This window comes from Protopterus annectens, chromosome 7.part0, assembly GCF_019279795.1.
Source record: "Protopterus annectens isolate FY-2018-M chromosome 7.part0, PAN1.0, whole genome shotgun sequence".
Taxonomy (NCBI): domain Eukaryota; kingdom Metazoa; phylum Chordata; order Ceratodontiformes; family Protopteridae; genus Protopterus; species Protopterus annectens.
Genome location: NC_056739.1, coordinates 448,533,843 through 448,561,492, shown reverse-complemented (window position 1 = coordinate 448,561,492; position 27,650 = coordinate 448,533,843). Strand labels below are relative to the sequence as shown.

The following is a 27,650-nucleotide window of genomic DNA, read 5'->3' as shown; positions in this document are numbered from 1 at the left end:
CTAATCTGGACTATCATTTTCTTCCCACTTTCATACCCAGAGAATATGTGCCTTTCTTCATCTTACCTAGAATACACTTTTAATATTCCTTTCCATACTATTACCTAGAATAATAAATTATTCTCCTACTCTTCCATTACCCCATGCTTGTTTATTTGTGCTGTTACTGAGAACATTACCTAATCCAATCTCACATTTTATTATCAAGAATAACTTTTAGCTTCCCACCTCTCCTATTACCCATCACTCAATGTAATACTTACCTAGTCTCCTACTCAGAATATACCTTTTTACTGCCCAAAGTTCCTCTAAAATGCCTTGTAACTCTAATTGCCTTATTCTAATAGGTAACCATTTGAACTTGCATGACTTTCAATTCAAAGTCACAGAATGAGAAGTGTGATAGAATGAACATCCAACCTTACATATATCAAGTTTAAGACTGCCATTATTCAGAATACCCCCTTTTCTCTGAGGTATAGTGATCTCAGTGTTAGTATATAGGTTTGGGGTTGTGGGAGGCACATTAAGGTGCTTGACCTTATGCAAAAAGCAAGTTTAAAGATAAAAATTGATGGTCGATATCAACTCTTCTCCTGTATTTTTGTTCATTTTTTGGCATTTTAGGAGTCTCCATTGTAAATTCTGACATTTTAATAGGGAGCCTTTAAATGAATTGGCAATATTTGCAACATTTTGCATTTAAAGTATGAAATGTAGGCTTGAACTCATTTACATTTGCAATTCTGGTTGTGCTGTTAAATATTTCTCTATTGCATGGCTAGTTGTGTGGATTTCATTGTTACATTCATGTCTACTGTTCGAAAGACAGACCACATACAACACTTTGAATACAGTTAACATAACTGCATTACTGAGTTTTGTAGACTTCTGTGCCTCATTAAGCAGTTTAAAATGTGAGAAAGTGATTTGAACTGAAAAATGAAGAAATGTCTGCTTTGTTTTTTTTTTTTTTGCTGAAAAGATCTTTCCCATTTTAAAATTTTGTGACTGTCAATTGCAGACAATTACCGTCCACTCTAATAGTAGTCAGAAATATGACGTATCCTTAATAAACTTCCAGCAGGTGTTAATGAGTTAGACCGGTATTTAATAATATAGGTTCATAGGTAAGTACTAGGATAGCTGCCCTTGACAGCTATTTTAAGCCTAGCCAGTTTCTCTTTTGTGCTCAAATTAACCTATCCAATTTTGTTAGAGAATGGCTTTACCCATCCCATTGTCAATAATTATATATTGCCCCTAATGAGAATAACTGGGTCATACCATAGATAATTTGAGGGATCATGCATGAGATAAATCATTTAGGAACTGTCTCTGTCCATTAGTAGTACTGGGGTCATCCTGGGGTAAATTTTCTGTTTCCCATCCATAGATTCAAGTTGTGCTTGAATATGGACAGGATGAGCTTTGTTTTATGTGGATGGGGAGTCTGTTCCAGAGCAGAGGTATCCTTGGTGAGATATGCCTCTTCCTGCAAACCATTCTGCTGATATTGCAGAACAGGTTTAGATCCCTAGAGTGAGTATTTCTGATGCTATTTGACTTTCTGATGTGCAGAAAATCTATCAGTAATGGGTCAGAGGATGCCTTGGATGCCATACAGAGGTCACCTCCTAGTATTCTGTAGGATACCAAGTATAGTGACAGGGCTTTGAGTCAGTTCATGTACAACATGTTGTTTAGGCATTGCATCCTTTTAGTAGTTATCTCTGTGGGTGTTACAGTTGCTGCATGTTTCTGGACAGATATATGCCAAAAGAGGCATTATATTCAATTATTGGCCTAATGATGGCTGAGTAAAGGGGAAAATGTCATCCCTAGAGCTAGACACAATCCCTTTGTTTATAAGCTGTGCAATATAGGACTTTCTTCCAACAATAGACATGTTGGTCAAAAGTTAGGTTACTGTCCACACAATTTTCTAAATTCAGAACAACTGGGTCAACTCTTATGGGTGTATTATCAATGTTGTAATTTCCTGGGGGTAAATGATTTCCCAGAGGATATAATAATGCATTTTTAGCATTTAATTTCAGTCCATGATCTTGGCACACACGTTATTTATTTGGGACAAACCTTCATACAGGATGGTTAAGTCATTTGGAGATTCAAGTCCCTAGCTTGCAGTCATCTACAAACTTAGTCAGCCATATCCCTTTGGTATTGGCTTTTACTTCAGAAAATGCCAAACAAGAGAGGTCCCATCACAGAACAGTGTGGGACTCCACCAGTGACTGGTCTCTTTGTGGAGGTAACTTTCCCATTTTTATTTCCTGCCTTATGTCTGTGAGCCAGTTGGCAATCTAGTAGGTCCCTAGTTCATTTATCTTTTCTGCTATGCCTGGGTGGCAAATTGTGTTAAAAGCTTTGTCCAGGTTGAAGCATGTGTTATATGCCATTTTGCCATCACCTATTGCTCTGGTGACCTTTTCAACAATATCTGCCAGGTTGAGTAAGCATACATGCCTTTGATGAATCCAAATGGAGATGAGTCCAATGTTTGGACGTTCCCCATGTCTTGATGATTGACATCCCACTGCCAAAGCAGCAACACAACACTACCTCACAGACATCAGGTCTTTAACTTCTTAAGCAATAATTCAGATTCATTAGATCATCATTTATCTGCATCCTGTCATACTGGAAATGTTTCCCTGTGGCTATCAAATGCTTATAAAGAGCTTTAAAAGCATGCTTAAAACAAACACAGTCATTGAATTAATACTAACATTAACTGCGGTAGTGGTGCTGCGGTAGCATTGCCGCCTCACAGCAAGACGTTGTTGCATTCGATTCTCAGCTAGAGCGTCTTCTGTGTGGAGGCATGCGTGAATGGGCGTGCCTTCGTTGAAGGTTGTGCATCAGGGCTGATAACTCGGCATGTAAAAATCCACTACCAAACATTAATGGACCGGAGTTCCGCTGTGGCGACCCCTAATCGGGATAAGCCGAAAGACACAACAACAACAACATTAACTGTTGCTTATACAGAAACATTTAATAAAACAAAATTAGAATAACAAAAAGTCAAGTGTTTTTTTTTCATGTCCTAGTGGTCTTGTAAGTATATTAGAATGTACAGACAGCTGTAATATATACATTTTGGTTACTGAAAAGTATACAAAAACATAAAAAAAACAGTTATACAACAGTAGCAGGAGGTAATATGTTAAATAACTACATATATTTCACTCTTGTTGTAAAAAAAGCTTCAAAATGTTATGAAAGGAACTTATTTTCATTGAGGTTATCATGAAGAATTCTTTGAGAAACATAATCAAAATATTTTCTCTATAGATTTAGCACTGATGTCTGTAAAAATGATTTTACTTTACTTATATTACAGTCATCCAGTGTCTAAAGATAAATTATAACAATCAATGTAACACTATTAAAATATATTTGTGATGTATTCACTATTACTAAGACAAAGAAAATATATATATCAATAAGTATGTTCCATTTCTGAATGCTGCCTTTTTAACTGGAAAATTAAAAATTTAGTAAACAGAAACCATGTTATTATAATTGTAGTATAAATAGTAAAGGCAGCAGTTTCTGAAAGATAACTGAACACCGTTTTTAAGGTATCACAAATATATATGGATCCCTTCTGAAGCTTGAAATCCCATATGATTGAAACTCATTTTTATGAGAAGAAAATAGGGAAACCTGAATACCCGAATGGTGAATTTTTACCAGGGTAAGTAAGCACTTCACCAACATGCCCTTTTCTCCACTGTTGTGTGATCCTGAAGTTGGTATATATAGTTATGTGGGGTATGGGAGGTGCAGACCCCTACATTTGGGAGGTGTAGGGGGTAGCCCCCACCTAGGTGGGTTTTATTTATTACAGTGTTTGCTTTGTTTAAGTTTGGGCAAGAGTTTACATACCCTGGGAAAATTTTGCCATTTGGGTATACAAGGCTTCATGATTTTGTCTTGTGAAAATGAGTTTCAGTTACATGAGATTTTGAGGTTTAGCAGCAGATCCATATGCATCCTAATAAATACCCATGATAAAAAGGGACACAACTGTGTTGGATTACACAGATAAGCTTATAAAGGCCCAGGTGGCCATTAGCCTGGTATATGCACATGAACCTATGCATAAAAACATCAGATCTTATTAATCCAATATGTTGCATATAGTTGAACTATATGAGTGAAGAACTATGGACAGTTATGTGCCATTCATTTATCCTGAAATAAATTGCATGAAGTATATTTTGACAAGATTAGGAGACAATTGAATAAAGTCATTTTTCTCTACTGTTGTTAGACTTTGGAGTCAGCAATATTTAAAGTTGCATGAGTGAGCCCGATGGGTTCTTTGATGGCTGTGTTTTATGATATACTGACTCTTGATGTGGTACTCTTTAATGATTTGCATGGCTTCACACACACGTGCAAGTAAATCTGAAGCGATTACTAGTTACTTGTGCATCATGTGTGTGTTTAACCCATAGAGGACACACAACGTGCATTTGTTTGCAGATCTTCATTTCTTTTTCTATTATCACTGTGTAAAAGATCTCGTACCTCATACCATAGGATATATAATGTTCTGTTAAGCAAGATCAAAGACAGAGTTTCAAAAGTTCAAATAAATTGTAAAATAAAAAAAATCCATATAGCCATATACATATTATAGGGGATGAAAAGAAAAACAAAGAAACAAAGCATCATAAAAAAAAGAAAAATCCAGATGTAATGTATGAAACAATGCACTTATAAAGGTACATTTGCTTTATATATAGAATGCACCCCAGCATTTGCAACAAATGAGTTAAGTGTATAGTTGCATGCTTCAAGTAGGTCTGGTGGGAGGGCTCTTAAACTTAAGGCCAAAGAGGATATAATTATTCAGTTTAATAAGTCAAAATTGACAAACATATGTATGTAAACATATTAAGTAATATGTATATGGCTAAGGATAAATGTATGATAAATGTATGATAAATGTATTATGATTTATGTTGATTGAAAATAATCTGGAAAGAAATGAATAGTTACTATAATTCATACAAGACATGTGTTTGTTGCTGAAATGTTGTTATAGTGAAATTATATAAACTCAACCAATAAATTATGATTCCTGGCTATGAAAAGTGAAGATGAGTTGTGCTTTACTTTTTGCGTATACATACTTGAAGTGGTTTGCTATGTTTTATGCTAGTTCTCTTTTACTTGATAAACTCCCCCTGCTGTTATTGATGAGTGCCAAAGGATCTTCTGTATCCACCTGTGCTATAGTGACACTGGCAGATGGAACCCTACTTTAATGTTCATACTAAACAATAACCATACTTAGAACTGCAGACCTCCCAAGAAATGTAGGCTGCCTACATTATGATAGAACTTTCTAGTTCCAACCCCATTCTCCAGAGAAGTCGTAAATGCAATCAAAGACTGAGGGCATATAACATTAAAGGAAAGGCTATTTCATAAAATGGAATGTGCAGCATAACTCCAGCCATTACATTTGAGATTTAAAGAGAGGTGTATACCTGCATCCTTGACTTCTTCTATGTTTGGATTAGTGCAAAATTTCAAGCCAGTATAGTCATTAATAGCTCACCTTCTTTAGCCTTATATGCCATATATAATTTTCTTTAATAAGACGTCAATTTATGCTAAAGATATATGTTGAAATAGTAAATTTTCTCTGTACATACTTCAGTACGTTCATGTCTATTAAGTTATGAACAGAAAAGGAGGATTTATACAATAAGATTGCTTGAATGTGTTTGAAAGTACAGTACAAACTCTTGTCTCAAGGCTTTCAACTTTGCGTTTATTGTATGAGCCTTGAAATTAAAGTTATTGTTAATTAAAATTCTCAAGTCTTTTAAGTTTGCTGCTTCAGACAAAGCTGAGCCATTCAAATATGTTTTTCCAAAGTGCATAATAGGACCCCAGATTTTACACATGTTTTGCACTTATAGTTACTGCTTCAGTCTTACAACTGACTACACCATTTGAGACCTCAAACTGTGGAACTTGAAGAAAGGTAGGAAATACTTTAAAATTAAACAGATCCCAGAACATAAGCTTGAGGTACTTGAGATGTAATCTTTCTTCAAGCTGAATTTGCACCCATAATTGAAACCTGTTGCAGCCTTTTCATTAGCCAGTTCTCCAACCATTGTACCACATTTTTGATGATTTTATACAGAAGTAAGTTGTTCAATATTCCTTCATTTGGTAATGAATAAAAGACTTTGGACAGGTCCAAATAAACAGAAATATCATTTAATCCCAAGTCATGATCCTTGGTCAGAGTCTCGTAAAAACTCTTATCATGCAAGAAAGTATTCACTGACCTGCAGTGACTCTGGTTTTATAAAGGACTATTGAAAATATATAGTTAGAATTGTTTTTAAGATGTTTTAGTGTACCAAATTCAAAATATTTCCCCAGAATTGTGGTAAGGCTGATAGGTTAAAATTTATTATATAGATGTTGCCTCCACTCTCATAAACAGGAACGGCAATGGGCCTTCTCCACACGTTTAGTACAAGGCCCATTTCTAGAAAAAGATTTAGTGAAGCTACCAGCAGGTGCACTAACCTCTATTTTGTAGCCAGAAATATATGGATACAATTGTATTCAATGGAATGAAGCCTGCTGACCCTAACAACTACTAATACACTACCTTTGGAACATTTTTTGGGTAGGTCATGGATTTTGGTTCAACATAATTTAGTTTTATCCTTTTAACTTCAGTCTTAGAACAAGCTGTTGAAAAGAATTAGTTAAAAAAATTTGCCAACTCAGTAAGGGTTACAATTAAAATTTCATGGTATGTTATAGGTGTCATAGGATTTAAATTTGTTATTCACTAGTTAACATTCCTATAGGAAACTTTCATGCTGCCTATTTGAATAAAATCAGATTTATAAATAAATGTTAAATAAAATAAAATAACCAATAGTCATAGCTCATTATCCAAGATCTGATATTATGTTTCAAACATGGAGTTAGTTCATTGAGCTTATGTTTGATTTGTTCTGGCGTTGGATATCTTTTATAGACTCTTGTATGTTTATTTCTTTTTTTATTAAATTTGTTAAACATATGCTCTACTATGGTGGTTTAGAATTTTTGGAAGACCTTAATAGTAGCAGTGTTCTGCAAACACATAGGTCTTCACATATGTATCTACCCCCCCCCCCCGTTTGAATTATATATTGTTATTCACCTCACTCCATCTAAAGTTCAGTACCTCAGGAATACATCATCACCCGTCCCCAGCACACACCATATACATTTTATTACAGTGTCAGTACTGAAAAAGTAAATCAAAGTACCTAGTGTGGAAAGAAATATATATCCCTTTAAATTCCTCACATGAAAGGTTAAGAGTGCTGAGGCACTGACAATGCTTACTTGCAGACCCTCTGATATATACCATGCTGATACTGCCATGTACATTTCTAGGGGGCTTTCATTCTATTAATTGACAGCAGGAGGAGTTTGGTATCTTAGAAGTGTCTCATGAAACTTCATTCAAGTGTGGATTACTAGTGCTTGGTGGTCCTGTTTCAGAAGTCCACAGTCAAGTAAAAATAAAAGGAGTAGAGTTAATCCAGGGTAGAAAGTGCTATATATGGGGGCCGCTAAACTTGAAGGTATGTTCACTGGGCCAGGCCATCTTTCCTTAGGTAATCCCATGCTTCAGTTCATAACCTCATGCAACATTAAACTATGACAATGCATTATTTCAATTCATGGAGTGCAGAAGGCAATAAGTCTCTGTTTTACCTAAAATATGAAATTTTATTATTAAACATACAGCTTGTCTCTTTTGTCTATAAGTTTATAACTGCATAGTATGCAGACCAGTAAATATTTTTATTAAATGCATATTACATACTCAAATACACATGCTTAGTAACTTTATACCTGTTTTTTTTCTTTCCTTTATAATCTTCAACATATTGTTGGGAATAAACCTGAAGGCCCTTTGAACTCAAGTAAGTAGTAAAGTGCACCGATGTATTAAGCTATATCTCACTGTCTAGAATGTGGCATGCTTGTAGGCATTTAGTAATGTCATCTGCTAAGATAGCCATTCAGCACATGGTGTTTATTTTTTTTTTATTTGAATTTATCTCCTGTCAACCAGGCAGTCTAAATGGGCAAAGTTTATTTACAGTTGAGGTTAAGGAAAAAGATGTGCAATTCAGCTAACAGAATTGATTAAATTAATTAAAATACAGGTCGTCAGTAGTGACTATTAAAGATAATACAGAAAAAATACCAACATGCAGCTAATAAAGTTGAATACCATGCAGAAGATTTAACAAATGTAAGGAGCACAATGTTGTTATTTATTGTTATTGATGGGTAGAGTGACTGAACCTCAAGAGTTCATTTCCAGCAAATGGCAAACATGGACTAATACAAGAATTCAGATTATTGCCAAGTGATATTTTTTTTCTTTCTGTTTATGACCAAAAGTGTTTATTAGATGCAAGTCATAGGTGTGAATGAGCCTTAGTGGTGTGGTTTAGTTATTTAACAGATAATCTTGGAAATTGTGTAAACTCTGAAATAGGACTAGTCAAGATAGCTGCTAAACTATTCAAACTACTGAACTAATGCTTGATTTAAAACATAAAGCATTTCATGTGAAACATAATTTATTGTCCTTTGCAAGTTCAATAAATACCATCCCTGTCACTTCACTTGTACTCATGTCCTCGTACATGCCACCCAAAAGTGAGTGGTGGTATTCTAGCAGTTGTTATGTGGCCCAGGGTTGCAAAGTGGGGCAGTAGCTGAAATCTTTCAAAGTTAAAGAGAGAAGACAGAACTCAAAACAATTGTTAATCAAATATGGCAGAAAAATTATACAGAATGTATTGAAAGCTTCAATAACTTTGGAAAAGAATCAACTTGAGTCTGCTGTTAGAAAGTTAAGATTTTTTTTTGCCATGCAATTTAATCTCAGCTAATATGACTAAACAAAAGACAAACAATAAGACCAAATAGAATTGAGTCTGAGTAGCCTGCAGACTGACATGTATTGTAAGTAATTTGCCATCATTACTCAGAAAAACACAATTCAAAAGTCTACTGCTAGAAAAAATAAAGGAATTGTTAACCATGGAGTCTAAGATAATTATCAGGGATAAATGTCTTTTTTTCTGTTTGATGATTCTTCTTAACCTTGACACTTTTGGAATTTCCAAATAGTGGTATTTGCTTTTGCCTGATAAAGGGAGCTTTAGATTTCGTTGTATGTAGAATATTCCTTCAAAGAAAAATTGTCTAATTGAAAAGTGGATGAAAGTGCATTTGGGCAAATTTAAAAACAACTACATTTTTTTATTTTCGTAAGGTGGCAAAGCTTTCACACCACCTATGCTGCAAGCTACTCTCACTACATGAACACAGATATTGTGATTAACTCCAGGGTAAGGACATTCCCCTCAGTGATACCTTTGTTGAATACAATTATTTATTTTTATTAATCTATTTATTTGTCCATGAAAGTGTCAAAAACAAATGAGTTAGTCTAGTAGTAATCTTAAGAATTGCAGACTTCTGTTTTATCCACTAGACAGTGTATGGACTGAGATTTCTGTCCTGGCTTGTCAAGCATCATATAGAACTGTAGCTATACTTTGTCATGTGTATATGGAACAGACTGTCATCATTAAGGATTTACTCTGCACCATCTTCAGGTGAACTCCTACCTTCTTCACAGCAGACAAATCTGAGAAAATAAGATCTAAAGCAAAAATAATATTTCCTCTAAGATGATGTCTGGGATCCCAGTCTATAACATCTTTTCTCAGGATCTTCTACTGTCAGATGGTCAGGGGAATAAAATAGCCATTGGAGAATGAGGTGGTTTCATTGGTCAGGTGGAGAGAGGTTAAAAAGATTTCCTAAAAACATTTTGATATAGGTAGACTGAAGATAATGCTGTCAGTTGCATAGACACGTATTGCTTTGTTGTTGTTAGTAGTAAACATCAACTTCTGTCTCCCCATGCACATGCAATGATATGTTTTTATTAACTATCATAGCTGTGTATTACACTGAATAAATTTAGTTGATATATGTTTCAAATAGCATTACTTTAATGTGCTTTGGAAACATGGGTTCTTTATTATAAGGCATAGCTGTCTTGACACATAAGGTTATACAATTTCATCCTAACATTCTATACTTTAGCTACTCAACCCATATATGAAAAAAAAATACAAACACACGCACACACACACACACACACACACACACACACACACACACACACACACACACACACACACACACACACACACAAACACACACACACAGTGAATCACTGCTGATGCACAAATACAGACTTGTAGGTGGGCATTAGTAAGTTACAAACGGTGTACTAGACTTACTTGCCTTATAATTCCTACTGTCCTAACACCCTAAACTATACCAGCACAATGATTCTCTATAACCTGCAACACTTTTCTATCAAATGTGATAAGATTAAATATCTTTTAGACTGAATGAGTTTTAGATTAAATTTTTTAGATATTTTGAAGTTTCACAAAATGAGTGTTAGATCAAATGTTACGTACCCATACATTCATGTATTATACTAACACACATACATATATTATACAAATTATAAATACTAACACACTGCTGCCTGCTCAAAACTACTGAAGACGCATATGTGAGGTAGTTGGAAGTGTTACTGGTAATGATCTAATTTAACATGTAGTGGGCTGCTCCAGTGCCACAGAGGAATAAATCCCTAACTATGATACAGTCGATCTGGGTTCGAATAGTGGCTCAGCCAACTAATGCCGTGGCAGGGAGGGATGGACATTTCCATCCCTGGAAGGGTAGACAGTTCCATGAGTGTCTCCAGCAATGATTGGTGGTGGAGGCTGGGGATGTAGCTAGTGGTGCCATGGTCTGAAGGGGTTTAGGACGGAGACTTGATTGAGCTGTTCCAGAGGTTGGGCAAAATGTCACATTGCACATCTACCCCAGACCATTGTCACTGACGCCTCATGGAAGAGATGGAGGGAAGGTAAAACAGAGAAAGTCATAAAAGTAAAAAAAATAAAAAGCTTGAAGTAGGACAACATACCCCCATGATGCCCTTTAGATCCTCAAAAGCAAGGGTTTACGTTTGGGCATTGGACTGAGGGTGACTAGAGTACCAGTGGACCCATCAAATTATATAGAACACAGGGATGGCTGTCAGAAGAATGAAAGAGGGGGGGAGAAATAAAAAGGTAAAAAAGTTTACAAGCAGCATTAAAAATGAAGAAATAAAAGAATAAGAAAGATAATTATATATTAGAGATTATCAGAAAAAGAATATGAAGCTCTCCTTATCTGCTCTTTTTCATAACAGCAGTTGAAAAGTCCCAAGTACTATGAAGAAAATTGTAAGTGACTGGAGTTACCTTAATGTTTTATGATTGTTGCAGTATTGTCAGCATTGTGCCAATTAACTTCTAGATCTTGTATAGTTTAGTGCTGTAAGCAAAGCCTTTATATACATTCTTTTAAATTTAACTTATGTTCATCTATACATCATAAGGTTAACTGATATAGAAAGGAGATTTTTTTATTTGTGGCCTACAGATGGAGAAAGAAAACGAAAATATCACTAAAAATTATAGCACAGATTCCTTAAGATTTTACAATATCAGTGAAGATATGGACATTTGCATCAATGATTGTTTAGGCAAGTGATCAAATAACTTTTGCTGGAACAAGATATAAGTACCCATCCCTCCAGCCAGCTGTGGAACATGGTGTCCACTGGCTCGCAAGACCACATAACCCAACTGTCAGTTAGCTAATAGAAGAAGCTATGTGGACCCATTATGTGAGCTCAGTGCTCACAAGGCAAAGTATGCTGGGGGTCAGGTGGAATGACACTGAAATGTCAGGTAGGAGCAAAACATATTAAGACACACTAGAGTCTAGCTGGGGAAGGAGGTGACGCTAATGAGGGAGTTTAAAACGTACCAGCCAGATATAGCTGTTTTCTTTTTCTACTCACTTTTGTCATTCAGGAAGCATATTTCTGAATGAGATGGTCTTTGCCTTTCTGGAAAGTTGACACTCCAGAGAGGTGCTGGATAGGTGTGGGGATTTCTACAAGCTCCTTACTGGTTGCATTTCATTTTGAGCAAGTAAGCAAGAAGACCTATTATATGCCTTTAAATTGATCAATCTATTGAATCTGCCTTTGTCTACTATAGTCCTCTAGTTTTACCCTATCCAAAAGCCAAATAGATCTTGAAAAGTCAAAAAGTCATTCATTGTGTTCCCAGATCATTCTGACCTCTCATTAACCTCACCCTGGTCAGTGTCCTTCCCCGAATGATGCCTTCTACCAGAACTCATACTAGCCAATGCATTTCAGAACTTTTTGAACAAGTCTCATAGGCTTACCAGTTACCAGCCTGCCCTGTCTCTTATTTCTGCTTAGTAATGTACCCCAGTTGCTGATAGGACAACATATAATTTTCCAGACAACCTTGAAACTTGCCCATTATATGCATTGGAAACTGTTCATCCATTAGATTTATGACGTCATTCAGCATATTTGTGGATGCAGACTGATTAGCTATTCAGTCTTCTGTACTTTAATATAATGTCATGGAAAAAGAAAAATATTTTCCATAATTCATAAGTTCATAGTTATAAACTAGGCTAATGACCACCAGGACCTGTATAAGTCAAGCCATGCAATCCAACCTAATTGTGTCCTTATGTATCATGGGCATTTATTAGGAGAGGGTATATTAGACAAAGGCAGAACGTAATGCCCAAACTATGACAGACATGGGGGCCAGATCTGGGTGAATTTCTGATTTCCCATCCATTGGCCAATGTTATGCTTAAATAAGGTTAGGGATGAACTCTGCTTCATATGGATGTAGAGCCTGTTCCATTGCATGGGGATTCTCTGAGACCCATCTGTCTTGCTAACATATGTTATTTATGTCACAAGCAACAATTAAATTCTTGGATCTAATAGTTCTGATGTTGTTGATTTTATTGATGTATAAAAAGGTCCATCAGAACTGGATACAAGGATGTTTTGTATGTCAGGCATAGATCGCCTATCATTAACCTGTAAGAGACAAGAGTATAGAAATTGGGCTTTAATGGGATAATATAAGACAATGTGTTTATACCCTAGATTCTCCTTTTAAAGAACATTTGTGGGTGTTCCAATTGTTGCATTTGTCTAATCAGGCACATGCTAAAGGGGATTATACACAAGGATGGGTCTGATAAGGGCTGAATAAAGTGGCACTATGACTTCCTCTGAACTGGATGTCATGCCCTTACTTATAAGTTGTGCGACATAGAATGATTTTCTTACTACCTTGGCCACAAGTTGGTCAAAGGCTAGATTAATGTGTAGATATGTTTCCATATCCCTGACAACTGGGTCACTCTTAGGGGTGTCTTATCAATGGACTAATTAGCCTGGGTGTCAGTATTCCCAAACGGCACTATAATGCATTTCTTGTCATGGAATTTTAGCCATGACTATGGCAATGGTTATTTGTCCATGTTGCACCCTCCTGGATGTTTGTGTCATGGGAGGAATCTATGGTAGCTCCCAATCTGCAGTCATCTGTGAAGCTGGTTAGTCAAAGGCGCTTGACATTAGCCTTTACCTTTGAGAAGTAGATGCAAAATAGGAGCGATCCCAGCATGGAGCCCTGAGGCACCGCACTAGTGACCAGTCTGTTGTGGAGGTGGCATCACCAATCCAGACATCCTGCATCTTGTCTGTGAGCCAGCTGGTAATTCAGTGAGTTATGTAGGGGATTTATGCCCAATTGTCAACTATACCCAAGTGGGGTATTGTATCGGCTGGCTTAACCAGGGCCAGGTAGGTGGTATGCTCTATTTTCCCTAATCCATTGCCTTAGTGACCGGCTTAACCAGGGCCAGGTAGGTGGTATGCTCTATTTCCCCTAATCCATTGCCTTAGTGACCGGCTTAACCAGGGCCAGGTAGGTGGTATGCTCTATTTCCCCTAATCCATTGCCTTAGTGACCGGCTTAACCAGGGCCAGGTAGGTGGTATGCTCTATTTCCCCTAATCCATTGCCTTAGTGACCGGCTTAACCAGGGTCAGGTAGGTGGTATGCTCTATTTTCCCTAATCCATTGCCTTAGTGACCGGCTTAACCAGGGCCAGGTAGGTGGTATGCTCTATTTTCCCTAATCCATTGCCTTAGTGACCGGCTTAACCAGGGCCAGGTAGGTGGTATGCTCTATTTCCCCTAATCCATTGCCTTAGTGACCGGCTTAACCAGGGCCAGGTAGGTGGTATGCTCTATTTCCCCTAATCCATTGCCTTACTGACCTTCTCAAAGAAGTCCACTAGGTTTAGTAGACATGATCTTCCAATGACAAAGCCAAACTGGTTTGAGTACAGTGTCTGAAAGTTGCTTATATCTTTGTTGACCATTTCCATGATTCTAACAATGCCTAAGCAGGAGGTTTTCTACATTTGTGTGTGCATGTGATTTGTGGTTTAATAAAGGAACTCATGATCATGTAATTACATGTAGCCCTTTCAGCTAGCCTCTAGTTCTGTCTCATTACCATATTTTTTTCATCCTTTACTGACTCATGCATTGTGACAAAAGAATGAGCCCCAAGTCTTCCTTCACTACAAAATACGCTTAAGTCAGGCTATACTGGTCCTCCATCATAACCATTTCAATTACATTACCATCCTGCCATAATCTGCACTTTACTTAACACCAGTTCTACAACAACTTCCTGAAAAATGGGTGCCACTTTTGACATTCTCAGAATATTTTTGTACATTTCTAGAGCTAAAAACAAAACAAGTATGTTTCAATGCTGAAAGCTAATTGTACTGACAACAGACTCCAGCTTATCTGATGAGCTGGCAAGGATTGTTATTATTATTATTATTATTATTATTATTATTATTATTATTATTATTATTATTATTATTATATGTACAATGCAACATAATACTGCATCCCAGTTGCTGATCCACTAGTGCAATTCTTTTATTATATTTATTAATTGTTACTTGGATAAGTGGGTTGGATAGCTATGACCTGGGATACAAGGGGAATGGTAAAATATTGAAGTTATATAAAGATAGTTTAGTGTAGCCAGTATGTTTTTGGAGTACCCAGTATTTGTTAAAAAAAACAGATACAAGGAGAACATGGGAGCTTCACACAAGTGGTAATGAGAAGTCTGTCTTGAACCCCAAATTAAATAACTTTAGCTTGCCTTATAAATATAAAATATGATCAGCTGCTACAATATATAAACTGTTATTATGTATTGCTAATTAATCCTGGCATTACTCTGTTTTTTAAGACATGTTCCTTTTAGTTTTAACCAGAGGTCTGATATTTTTGGTTTAAAGGAATTTGGATACCATTGTGTCACTGCCAGGAGGTGAGAGTGCAGACAACTTCTTCATTGTTACAGCTCTTGTTGAAAAAGCTGCAATCCCTGGAATTAAGGTATGTTAGAAATAGATGTATTCCATTTTATTCTAACATTTGTTAACTGGGTAAGTACACTGGTCCAAGAACCCTTTTCAGGCATGATGTCAGCCAAAAGGCAAGAACAGTACAACAGTACAAATATAATGCAGTTCTTACCATACCGATTAGGAGGGGGTTGAAGGTTAACAAGTGATTTGTTATGAATTGTACATCTAGAGCTTTGGATCACTGTTTCATTAGTTGTAAGAGAATGAAAAGAATTAAGGTGTAACCTCCATGATGTATGCACTGATCAACCAGAACCTTCATGATGTATGCAGTGAAATAAAGTATAACCTCAATGATGTATGCATTGGTGAGAATAAAAACAAAGACAGCAGTTCCTGCATCCTTTTGGTTTTAAGAAATCAGGCTGGCTGTTTTGTTGTAGAACAACAGACTGAATAATAATGTATTAAAATATTGCCATTTTTACCAACAGCAACAAAAAATAGAGCATGTGATTCTAAAAGAGATTCCATCTTTCTGTAACCTTCGCAGTCTATTAAACAAATTCTGAGGTTGCCATAAGTTGATAATGTGAAACAATTGTTTATTCTTACCAAGTTTTGGTATGTTCAGCCATTAGTGATAGCAATGCTTGCATTGCTGGTTTAGACACATTCACATCAGTGCACTGCTTGTTGTTATGCCATCACTATCCCAGACTACCCATTGTACATACCTAAATACATTCTTTGGCTGTACAGTCAGGATTCCATGGCTTTGTGAAACCATTCATTAATAGCAGAATCAGAAATAATTCGGAATGAATGGGCCTTTTTATATCATATAGTTTAACAACTCATCAAGCCTGGTGTTTTTTCACTACAATTAAGCAAAAATAAATTGCCCTAAAACAGTGATGCAGTTAACTATAGAAACCATAACCATCTGGTTTTCTGGTAAGAAAGTCAAGCATCCAGTCTCTGGATCCACAGACACAGATATGAAAAAAAAAACAGTTGTTATAAAATCATGCCCATTCATAAAGCATATGCTGCAGTCACTCAACAAACCAGTTTACTCATCAATGAACAAGTCTTTCCCCACCTTTTTTCAATTCTACACCTCGCAGGTGTGTGTGTGTGTGTGTGTGTGTATTTTATATATATATATATATATATATATATATATATAGATAGAAAGATACAAATATAAATACAGTACATATATATATATATATATATATATATATATATATATATATATACACTTGCACAAATGCATGATTTAAATTCAGTTTCTTAGTAAACGCTTTGCCTCCCCAGTCTTTTAATACCATCCCCCCAAGTTTATATTGGTTACAACCATGCACTTCATTGACTTTCAGTGGCAAGACAACTGAATCTTTTACATTTTTATTTGCTTTTCTCATGCTTCAGCTTACATCTAAAGAATGGTACCCTTATCATATCATGACACCAGTCTTTATCATTCTACACAGATTTCTGAACTCTCTCCCTCAGCTAGCTGTAGATTCCCATAGTAAGAGCAAGTTCAAATCAGATTTACAGATACCATTCCCTTCAGGCTGTGCTATTACTGCAGTTTATCACTGATTTGAAGACAATGTCAAGAACTGAAGTCTGCATGGTGATTTCATTAAAAGTCGTAAATGATCATATCTGCAATGCCATGTGCTATACATTATTTTTATGGGTGTGTTTGTAATATCAGTGTACCTTTTCAGCTGACTAAAAGTTATTTTTCTATAAATTTGCCAACTAAATATACAAACGTTTTGTTTGTCTACACATCTCCAACTTTGTTAAGCATTATTACTTGCCAAGGGAACTATATCCTATATTTCAATGATTTATTCTAGACATCAGAGAGTATGTTCAGAAAGTATTGATTTAATGCTGATTGGAGTAAATGAATCCATGACTTTACCCCTTGTCTGAGATATTACATATAAAACTGCATTTGTCCAACCTAATAACTGTAATGAGGGAAGAGGGGAGTGAGATATAAATCCTATGATAATTATTTAATATCTATCATGGCTTGTGCTAACAGCTACGCCAACTTAGCATTGGCTGCATGGGAAAAAGATCATGTATTAAGTGCTATCAATAAATATGCTGGCAAAATTGTATGGTATATACGTTTTGTAGATGACGTCTTCCTGTTATGGGATGGTACTAGTGAAGAGTTGCAAGAGATGGTGGAGTACTTACATAGCACCACTGAATTTTTAAGATTCACTAGTCAACATTCCAGGGACTCTATTGAGTTCCTAGATGTTTTGGTTAAGAAGACAGCGTTAGATTAACTTACAACAGGGATGTATAGAAAATCTACATGGAGAAATAGTATCTTACATAAGACTAGTATGCATCCAACATTTGTACACAAAAATGTAGTGAAAGGACAATATATGAGAATAAGCCACTTACATAATACAGATGAAGGCTTTGTGAAGACAATGACTATATTACAGAAATACTTCTTAAACAGAGGTTATAGTAAGAAAGACATAAATGAAAGCTCTAAATATACCATTGAAAATAGGGATGGGAGATGTAAACCGCTCTTCTCAAATACTATAGAAGATGTTAAAAGCAAGGAAGGTCATGATTTTAAAGTTAGATTCCCTATAACTTATTCAAGTGACATCAGAAGGTTCTGTAATATTTTTGAGAAGAATTGGAATGTTTTATAGTCGGATCCTGACTGAGAGAATTGTTAGAAGATAGACCCAGCATTTCTTTTAGAAATAAGAGGTCCTTAAAAAGGCAACTCTGTTATAAATCCAGAAACAATGAAAGACTGATCCTATCCGATAGGCAGGGGACTTTTCCTTCAGAAATTGTACAGCATGTGACTATTTATATAATAAACCTACATATAAACATCCTACACTAGGATTTATAATTGATATAGATTTTTATGCTGACTGCAAAACACAAAATTTGGTTTATTTCAGCTTCTGCACTGTCCGTCATGCCTTTTATATAGGCAAAACCAATAGGTGTCTAAAAGAACGTATCCTTGAACACCTTAGAGATATAAGTAATAAAAAAGACACAAGTGCTTTAGCAAAACATGTGGAAGAAGAAGATAGGAAACATATTTTTAATTTCATGGTTTTAGAAATAATAAATAAAAGTAAGAGGGGAGGTGATATAAGGAATAAGGTAGAGGAAGCAGAACAAAGATGGATTTTATTACTTCAGGCAGATAGGTCTCCTGGATTGAACAATGCTGTTTCCTTGAAACCTTTTTTAAAATCCAGACCACTAAAACATTAAGTAATATGGATTATTACATAAAATGTGTCTGTTATATGTATATTTTATTTCATCTTATGCAGAATATAATGCAAATTAATGTACTGATGTATGCAATTTTAATTAGTCTATGTCATAGTTCTACATGTGTTTTCATTGGTTGAACCATATTTTAAATACCAATGTTTTAACTGTTTTTATGAGTCTGAAGAAGCGATCAGCTGACTTAGATCGCAAAAGTGCTTACTCTTGTTTAATAAAGTGGTGTGAAACTGCAAGTGAACCATTTCCTACCTTGACTACTACATCTCAGTTACAACTTTTGGTTTTATAAAGGGCACTACTGTGAAGCTGCAAGTGATTTATTTCCTGACGTGGATTATTCCATTTTTATCTTCAGCTGTGGTCTAACCATTGATCTTTTCATTTTTTTTTGCTTGAGGTGTACAGCAGGTGTTTATCCAGCTTTTGTTTTCTTTCACGTGTATTCCTTGCTATGAGTCTGTGCTGAAAAATATCATGGAAATCACATTTTGTACATTATTTTTAAGCTAACAGTGTTTCTCCTTAAAGCACCAAAGAAGTTTGTTGAACATACTGTACACAGAATTAAAAAAATATGTAAAACTGTTTAATCATACATTATACCAGAAGGCATTATGCCATACTATAATTAAGCATAAGATGGTGTATTCCACCACCATATAAAGCAACATGAACACAAATCTTCGTTGATGAATTAAACAGCATATTCTAACATTTACGTCTACTTGGAAGCACCCTTCACATTGATGGTTTTGCTGCTGTTGCCACCCAAGTAGTTATGCTCTTATGACCTTCATACCATGCATTTTATGAGGGTGTAATGCTTTACTGAAATGCCATGGAAGCACAGATGAACAATGCCGGCATTTCAAAAAGTGACAATGAAAAAACTCAAAACACTACTGGTTAAACAAACAAATAAATAAATATATATATATATATATATATATATATATATATATATATATATATATATATATTCAAACATGTTTTATCTGAAAGGCAGTCATTTGGAAAGTTTTTTTTTAAGGCATGGTGTAGGATTATGGTCAGGATTAAGGTTAGCAGGTGGGCTCCCCACTATCATGAACTATCTGTTCTAAGAATGAACTCATGTCCAGACAGACCATTCCAAAACTATACAGAACATCCAAAAAATGAGAAAAGTAAGAAGCCACTAAGGGGTGAAAAACTATGCAACTGTTAATGATGTTGCATTATAGCTGCTGTTTCTTCAGCTTCGTTATTGGCAATGGCGCTTTCTGTGGGAGTTTCCAGGGATGAGCTGGTTTCCTTCCACACCCTAAAGACATTTGGTTAGGTAAATTGGCACTCATACAAACTGACAGTAAGAATGCATGTTATATATAAGTGAGTGGTGTGTGTGTGTGTGTGTGTGTGTGTGTGTGTGTGTGTGTGTGTGTGTGTGTGTGTGTGTGTGTGTGTGTGCACGTGCATGCGTATGTGTTGGTTCATGTGTGTGCATGTGTTTGCATCCTAACATGGACTGACATAATCTCCAAAGCTGGTTCATGCACCATATGTTCTTTTTTGTTTGATAAGGTCTGGCTTCATAGTGATCCTGAATACAATACAGCCGGTTTTGGAGAATGAAAGAAAGAATGACCAGTGCAATTTTTAGAATTGTTGGCGATTTTGCATCTAATAAACATTTCTCATACATGATTAAAAAACACCATTCATGTGGCAAATAACTTAAAACAGTACAGATCAAATTTTTACAAGCAGCTTAGGGAACTGTGTACAAATTGTATGGATTACTTTATTGTGACTGTTCTCTTCCCATTTCTGTAATAATGCCTGCTTTCCATTCTTAGGCAGTCAAAGATGGAATAAATGCACTGTTGCAAGGAAATGATGATGTTCTAGTGAGAGCTCTGCAGGATCTTGCAGCATCTATTGCAGATATGAAGAATGCACTGAAAATAATGCACGGTACTGTTAATTCAATTCATGCAAAGTATGTGTGCTTTATATTGCTCTGCTCAAGAATTGGATAAAACTAGCTTCTGATAAACATGGCTGAAACATATTTAACAAACAGTGCTTCAAGCATGATCCTCCTACATAATAATTACTCCTGAGGCCTCACACCAGCACTTGCAGTGGCGTGACCTTCCAAATGGCATTGTAAGAGGTTGGTGAAGGAAGATGTAGGAATGAGAAAAGACCTTTTCTCTTTAGGTTAATTGTCAGTGCACTTTTTGCAATGCCAGTATTACTGGATCAACAGGTAGCACAATTGGCTTTTGTGCTAGAATATCAGTAGGCTGTTGGTTCTGTTCTCACTGCAGGTCATTAGAATAATTTTCTGGGTTATTAGTATGCAAAATGCAAGGCCTAAAACCTACCATGAGAATATAACTCTATGCTTCTTAAGATTCTTACAGGTCAATAGCCTACCAAGTACCTATGCACTTATATGTTACTTGTACCAGTCTGTGAATGTTCTGCTAATGGTGTTGGCTTGTCTAGACCAGATGGCAGTCTGATAAGAAAGTGCAAATTCCCTTTCCCCAGAAGGCTAGAAAGATGGCAGACTTTGGTGGCTGCTCTCCAGTAATCCTTTCGTCAAGTTTATGTGAACAGCACAGGATGAAGTCTTCTATTTCAGTTTATTTTGTACCAGGAGTTTCACAGAGCAATAAGTAAATGGTTCTAAGAGCTGCTGTTCTTGGCATTTGTTAATTCTATTTTTGGTTATTGGAAATATTTGGTATTACTTTAAGATGAAACATTCAAACCACTTTTCTTGAATGTGGCCTCTATGACATAGAGGGATGAAGCCATGCCCACAGCACTCTGTCAGCTCTTTGGTTCCCCCAAACTATGTTGGCCCATGACCGGCACCTTTCCCCTTGTGTGGTTGGTGTCTTCAGAAAAAGGAAGTAGGAAAAATGAACTGGTGCAGATAGACTGGGGGTAAAAGGGCCATATTAAAAAGTCACATTCATGGGAATCTGCATGCATTCTGTACTATAATGGAGCATCTCTCTTTAAAAGATTTAAATTTCAGTATGAGAGGTTCCATATTTTTCTCTCACCCTTTCTTTTTATATTCTGCTTTTGAATCGCACTGCTAAACATGTTTTTCTGAAATTGTTATTACCTTTTCTGACTAAAGATGTCTCCATGCTTTTGTGTTACTGGCTCAAAAGACAGCACTCTTGTTTTTTTTTAATGTAAGACTAAAAGGCAATGGGTTCTATCCCCTCACTATGTGCTTGGATTTATTTTCCAATACTGAGATTGTAGGGCAGCATAAGAGGATTTCTGCACTTTTCGGGTGCCATTTTTTGGATGAGATGCAAAACCAAGCCCCCGGATTCTCAAAAGCTTGCACGGAGATCGGTGCAGGAGCTCAAGCAGGCAATATGTCCACCGTGCGATCCAGGAACAACCTGCAGGGGCGTGCACGAGCTCTCCTGCACTAATCTTGCATGGATTAAGCCCTGGTATGCAAATCACCCCATTTGAAGGAGAAATCCATGCAATTGAGGCAATTTTGCAATCCAGGAAGCTTGCAATAGTCCATGCAAGACTAGTGCTAACTGCAGAAATGTACTCGGTTAGTAACCAAGCACATTTCTGCAAAATCCAAAACGGAGCTATGACAGCTCCAAATAAAGGCTGCATATCATGTAGTAAGCATGCCAATGGCCACATATAAGGCCACTGGCATTGCAAACATGAAAAAAATACAAACATCAACTTTTAAATTTATTTAGCTGATCTTGGCTGTTTAAGCGTAGGGCAGCAACACGCAAATGGGATCGGGGGGGGGGGGTAATAAAATAAACCTGAAATAAGCAGTCTAACTAAAAATCACTATTCTGCCATGCAAGTCAGTGGCAGGCAGAACGCAACCTGGCCAGTGAGTAGTGGTTGCTAAGGAGGGAGACTCAGTTTTAGACATGTAACTATGCATCAGCAGGCAATCCTCTGCAAATGGGTGAAGGATAGTGAATCCCAGTTTTCCCCAGCATGTGAGTCAGGTCCCAACAGTGTAAGAGTAGGAATAGCTTGGTGCATGTCTAGGAGTCAGGTGACATCATGGGGGTGGTGTCAGGCATACAGTAAGTGAATTGGAGCCCTGTGGCTTGGGTTTGCTCCTAGCTTAGCATAGCTAAGCTAGGGGGTGTGTCTAAACCTGCTTAGCACTCTTTACAAAGCCTAATTGGGTGTGCGTGCACAACCACAAGGTAAGTGACTCACACATGCCAGTCAGCGGGGTCACATACCCAACAACAGTCGCAGCCAGCAGGACAGGTATAGACAAACACAAACAAAGGCTGTGCTATTGCCTCTGAATGAGGCCTATGGGTAACCCCCCTCAGGCCTACACAGACAGACTACAGCAGGTCATGTAGTGGGATGTTAATTCTGAAGGCTAGGAAGTCAGAAACTAATATGTAGGTAATTAAATCTAGAATCTGTAGTACATTGGTATGCCTCTAGCCAGCATGATAGGTATGGCTACAGACTGAAATGGAGTACCCGACATACCACTATAGTCCTAGCAAATGGGTACAAGTGTCAGGTGTGTCCCCATCCGATGTAGAAATATAGTAACAGTCAGGTGTGCCTACTCAATCCTGTGTAGAAATGTAGAAATAGTCAGGTGTGTCTTTCCCCCAATCCTACGTAGAAATGTAGTAACAGTCAGATGTGCCCCCAGTCCTGTGCAGAACTGTAGAAATAGTCAGGTGTGTCCCCCATCCTGTGCAGAAATATAGTAACAGTCAGGTGTGCCCCCATCCTATGTAGAAATATAGTAACAGTCAGGTGTGCCCCCCAATCCTGTGTAGAACTGTAGAAATAGTCAGGTGTGCCCCCCCAATCCTGTGTAGAAATGTAGAAATAGTCAGGTGTGTGTGCCCCCCCATCCTACGTAGAAATATAGTAACAGTCAGGTGTTCCCCCATTCCTGTGTAGAAATGTAGAAATAGTCAGGTGCGCCCCCCCATCCTACATAGAAATATAGTAACAGTCATGTGTGCCTCCCCAATCCTATGCAGAAATGTAGTAACAGTCAGGTGTGCCCCCCATCATGTGTAGAAATGTAGACATAGTCAGGTGTGTGTGCCCCCCATCCTACGTAGAAATATAGTAACAGTCAGGTGCCTCCCCCAATCCTGTGTAGAAATGTAGAAATAGTCAGGTGCGCCCCCCCATCCTATGCAGAAATGTAGTAACAGTCCATGCCAAATGATTGACGGATACCCTGCAGAGACAGCATGCTACCTGTAGGTGTACAACACAAAGGTCAGCACTGCAATATAAACTACCTGGACCAGATCCACACATTCAGTACAGATGGCCATACTGGAAATGCCCACACACTTAGAGTAATGAAGGCAATGTCAGTCAACAACATACTGAAAGGTCATACTGGGCATGCTCACACACACACACACACACACACACACACACACACACACACACACACACACACACACACACACACACACACACACACACACAGGCCATGTCTGCAAACACCAGTGGACCAGACATAGCTGGCAGCCGCAGATGTTAGTGCAGACACTCCTCAGTATGCACCATACATGTTTTGCACACACAGTGGATAGGAATACAGGCATATATGTGAGGACAACAAACTATAATAAGCCAAAGGTAGACATACATATATGTGTGAAAGAGAGTGACTGTGACAAGGAACCATCCAGGGCTCTCCCACCCAGCACACAGCCAAAGGGCTACAACCACACAAGGGTCTGATGTCACACACTGCAGATACTAGCCACCGGTATCTCTCAGCATTACAGAGTATGTGGTGCACGTGCCAGCTGTGCAACATGACTGTTCAAGGAAGTAGTCATCTAGCAGCTGTATACACATACCTGTGGAGTATGACCCAGGTTGTGCCTGCATGTGGTGTGTCAACCCCTAGATGAATGGATTACGGCCCATGCACACACACTGCCCTCCCCATAGCCCCACTATGACAAGCGTGCTGAGGTCATCTAATGTGAAATGCAACTTTGGGAGAACTGCACCCCAATCTTCTCTGTGGCATGTCCCATAACTGTGCACTGCTGTAGTGTGATAAACTAGTTAGGTAGGAGTTCTAACCCCAACCTTGGTAACTGTGTGTGTGTCTGTCTGAGTAAAAAGCATTGCTTTTCAGGGTGGTCACACTCCCTACAATTGCAATGCTCTACTTTGGTAAGGCTGCTGATGTCATCCACCTAGAAATGCATCCCTGGAAAGGTTGTACCCCACTAATCTCTGTAGTGCATCCCATAACTGTGTACTGCTGTATTGTGATAAAATCATTAGGCAGGAGTTCAATTGCCAAACATGGCAACTGTGTGTCTGTGCAGAGAGCAATGCTTTTTAGGATAGTCACACTTCCTTCAATTCAAATGCTCATCTTTGGCAAGGCCGCTGATGCCATCCACCTAGATATACACCTTTGGGAAGCTGTACTCTAGTAATCCCTATAGCATGTCATGTAACTGCATACTGTTGTAATGTGAACAATTAGGTAGATAGCTGTTCTACTCCCAGACATGGCAAGTGTGTATGTGTCTGTCTGACCCTGTCTGTGTAGAAAGCAATGTTTTTTAGGGCAGTCACACTACATACAATTTGTATGCTCCACTGTGGCAAAGCTGCTGATGTCATCCACCTAGAAATACACCTCTGGGAAAAATGCAGCCCACTAATCTCCGTAGTACATCCTGTAACTGTGTACTGCTGTAGTATGATAAATTAGGTGAATAGCTGCTCTACTCCCAGACATTGCAAGTGTGTGTGTGTGTGTGTGTGTGTGTGTGTGTGTGTGTGTGTGTGTGTGTGTGTGTGTGTGTGTCTGACCCTATCTACGTACAGAGCCATGCTTTTTAGGGTGGTCACACTCCCTACAATTGTAATGCTCTACTTTGGTAAGGCTGCTGATGTCATCCACCTGGAAACGATGTATCTCAGTGATCTCTGTGGTGCGTCCCATAACTGCGTACTCCTGTAGTGTGATAAAATAGCTAGATAGGAGTTCAATTCCCAGACATGGCAATTGTGTTTGTGTGTCTCTGTGTAGAAAGCAATGCTTTTTAGTGTAGTCACACTCCCTACAATTCAAATGTTCATCTTTGGCAAGGCTGCTGATGTCATCCACCTAGAAATACACCTCTGGGAAGCTGTAGCCCAGTAATCTCTGTAGCGCATCATGTTAACTGTGTACTAATGTAGTTTGATATAGACTCCTGTGAGAGGTTTGATACCCATGTTTGTCAGTTGTGGATGTTTTGTGTGTGTTCCAATGTCTGTGTGGGGAACAATGCATTTTAGGCTAGTCACATTCAGTACATATCCAATGGTCTACTTTGGCAGTCCTGCTGATGTCATCCAATGTGAAATACACCTTTGGGCAGGGGTACTCCAGTAATCTCTGTGGTGCATACTGTAACTGCATAGTGATGTAGTGTACTAAACTTGGTAGGTATGGGTTCAACTCCCAAAGCATGACAGGTGTGTGCTTGTAACTTGTATCCTGTGTGGAGGTTGTTGTGAGCGTGTGACACCTGGATCCAAAGTGGGGTGGATTTTGCAAATGTCTTTTATGGTGGCCCTATATCACAATGCCCACTGTACATGGATAACAGATGTGAAATAGCCAAGAGGATAGGGCGCAACTCCATACCCATACATGTGACATCATGGCCAGGCAATCACAGTTAGCAACTCCACTATTACCCAGAGCACGCACTCAACCCATGTCAGCTACACACACACACACACACACACACACACACACACACACACACACACACACACACACACACACATGCTGAGGCAACAGCCAATATGTGTGTAGTACATTGCATATTGGTGACTGATAGTAACTATGGAGTGATTGCAGTGGACTACAGAGGGCATGGCACCCTGTCCATCTGTCAAATAGGCACATGTATGCAGACAGTGCACCATCCTCATATTCCCCACTGGACACCTGCAACACCTGTGGTGCCATCACATGTGACCCACAAAGGGCATACCATGCCTGAAAACATGCCCTGTATGGACAGATGCCACTGACACCAGGGAATGCCATTAGCATGCTAACAATGTAGGTGCAGGATTAACCTGCTGTCCATTACCAGTTCCTACCACAGGTGGCCAAGACTGGCACATCTGATGATAATCTATGTACACAACATGGGCCCTCACACCCCAGGTACAGTTCCACATGTCACTGTACATGCATGTGGGAGGTGTGCACATCACAGACACCATCCATGTCATGGACTAGGGGACACATACATAGCAAGCGATGCACAGCATTGGCCACATGCAATAGCCACCCAGGTGACTGGATGGTGGATACAATACCCACCTGTGTGGCCAAATGCAGAACCCACAGGCCTGAGCCACAATGCAGACCATTGTCATGTGGCCTGATGCCAAGATATACCCATCACCTAGCCTTGTATAGCCATTTGGCACAGTTGCCCACCACATACCCATGCAGAAATGCATCCATGCATGTCAGTACTGGCACCCTGTGTGTTTTTGTGTGTGTTGCATGATGCGTATGATCACATCCACACTCACTACAACCCCCAGTGGCATACTGAAGCATGCTGTGTAATGTCAGACACCTCCCCATACCCTTTGCCAGTATAACCTCTGTATGACTCATGTGGTGCATGTGATACCTGCACAGTAATGTGTTGTGGCAATCTCACTAGTGATGAGCTGTATCCCTGGCCCTGGCAAGTGTGTCAATGTGTGTGCATCTCTGTCAGAGTGCGGCTGTATTGATGC

General features: G+C 38.1%; 1 protein-coding gene across 1 annotated transcript in view; it reads left to right on the top strand.

Annotated features, from left to right (window-relative positions):
* Positions 1–27,650, top strand: part of LOC122806529 (indoleamine 2,3-dioxygenase 2-like) — a 314,514-nt gene that overhangs the window by 195,677 nt on the left and 91,187 nt on the right. The window contains exons 5-7 of the mRNA XM_044077031.1: positions 7,989–8,003; positions 15,435–15,534; positions 20,678–20,795. Of these exons, the coding sequence (XP_043932966.1) occupies positions 7,989–8,003; positions 15,435–15,534; positions 20,678–20,795 (233 nt within the window). The remainder of the gene's footprint in view (positions 1–7,988; positions 8,004–15,434; positions 15,535–20,677; positions 20,796–27,650) is intronic.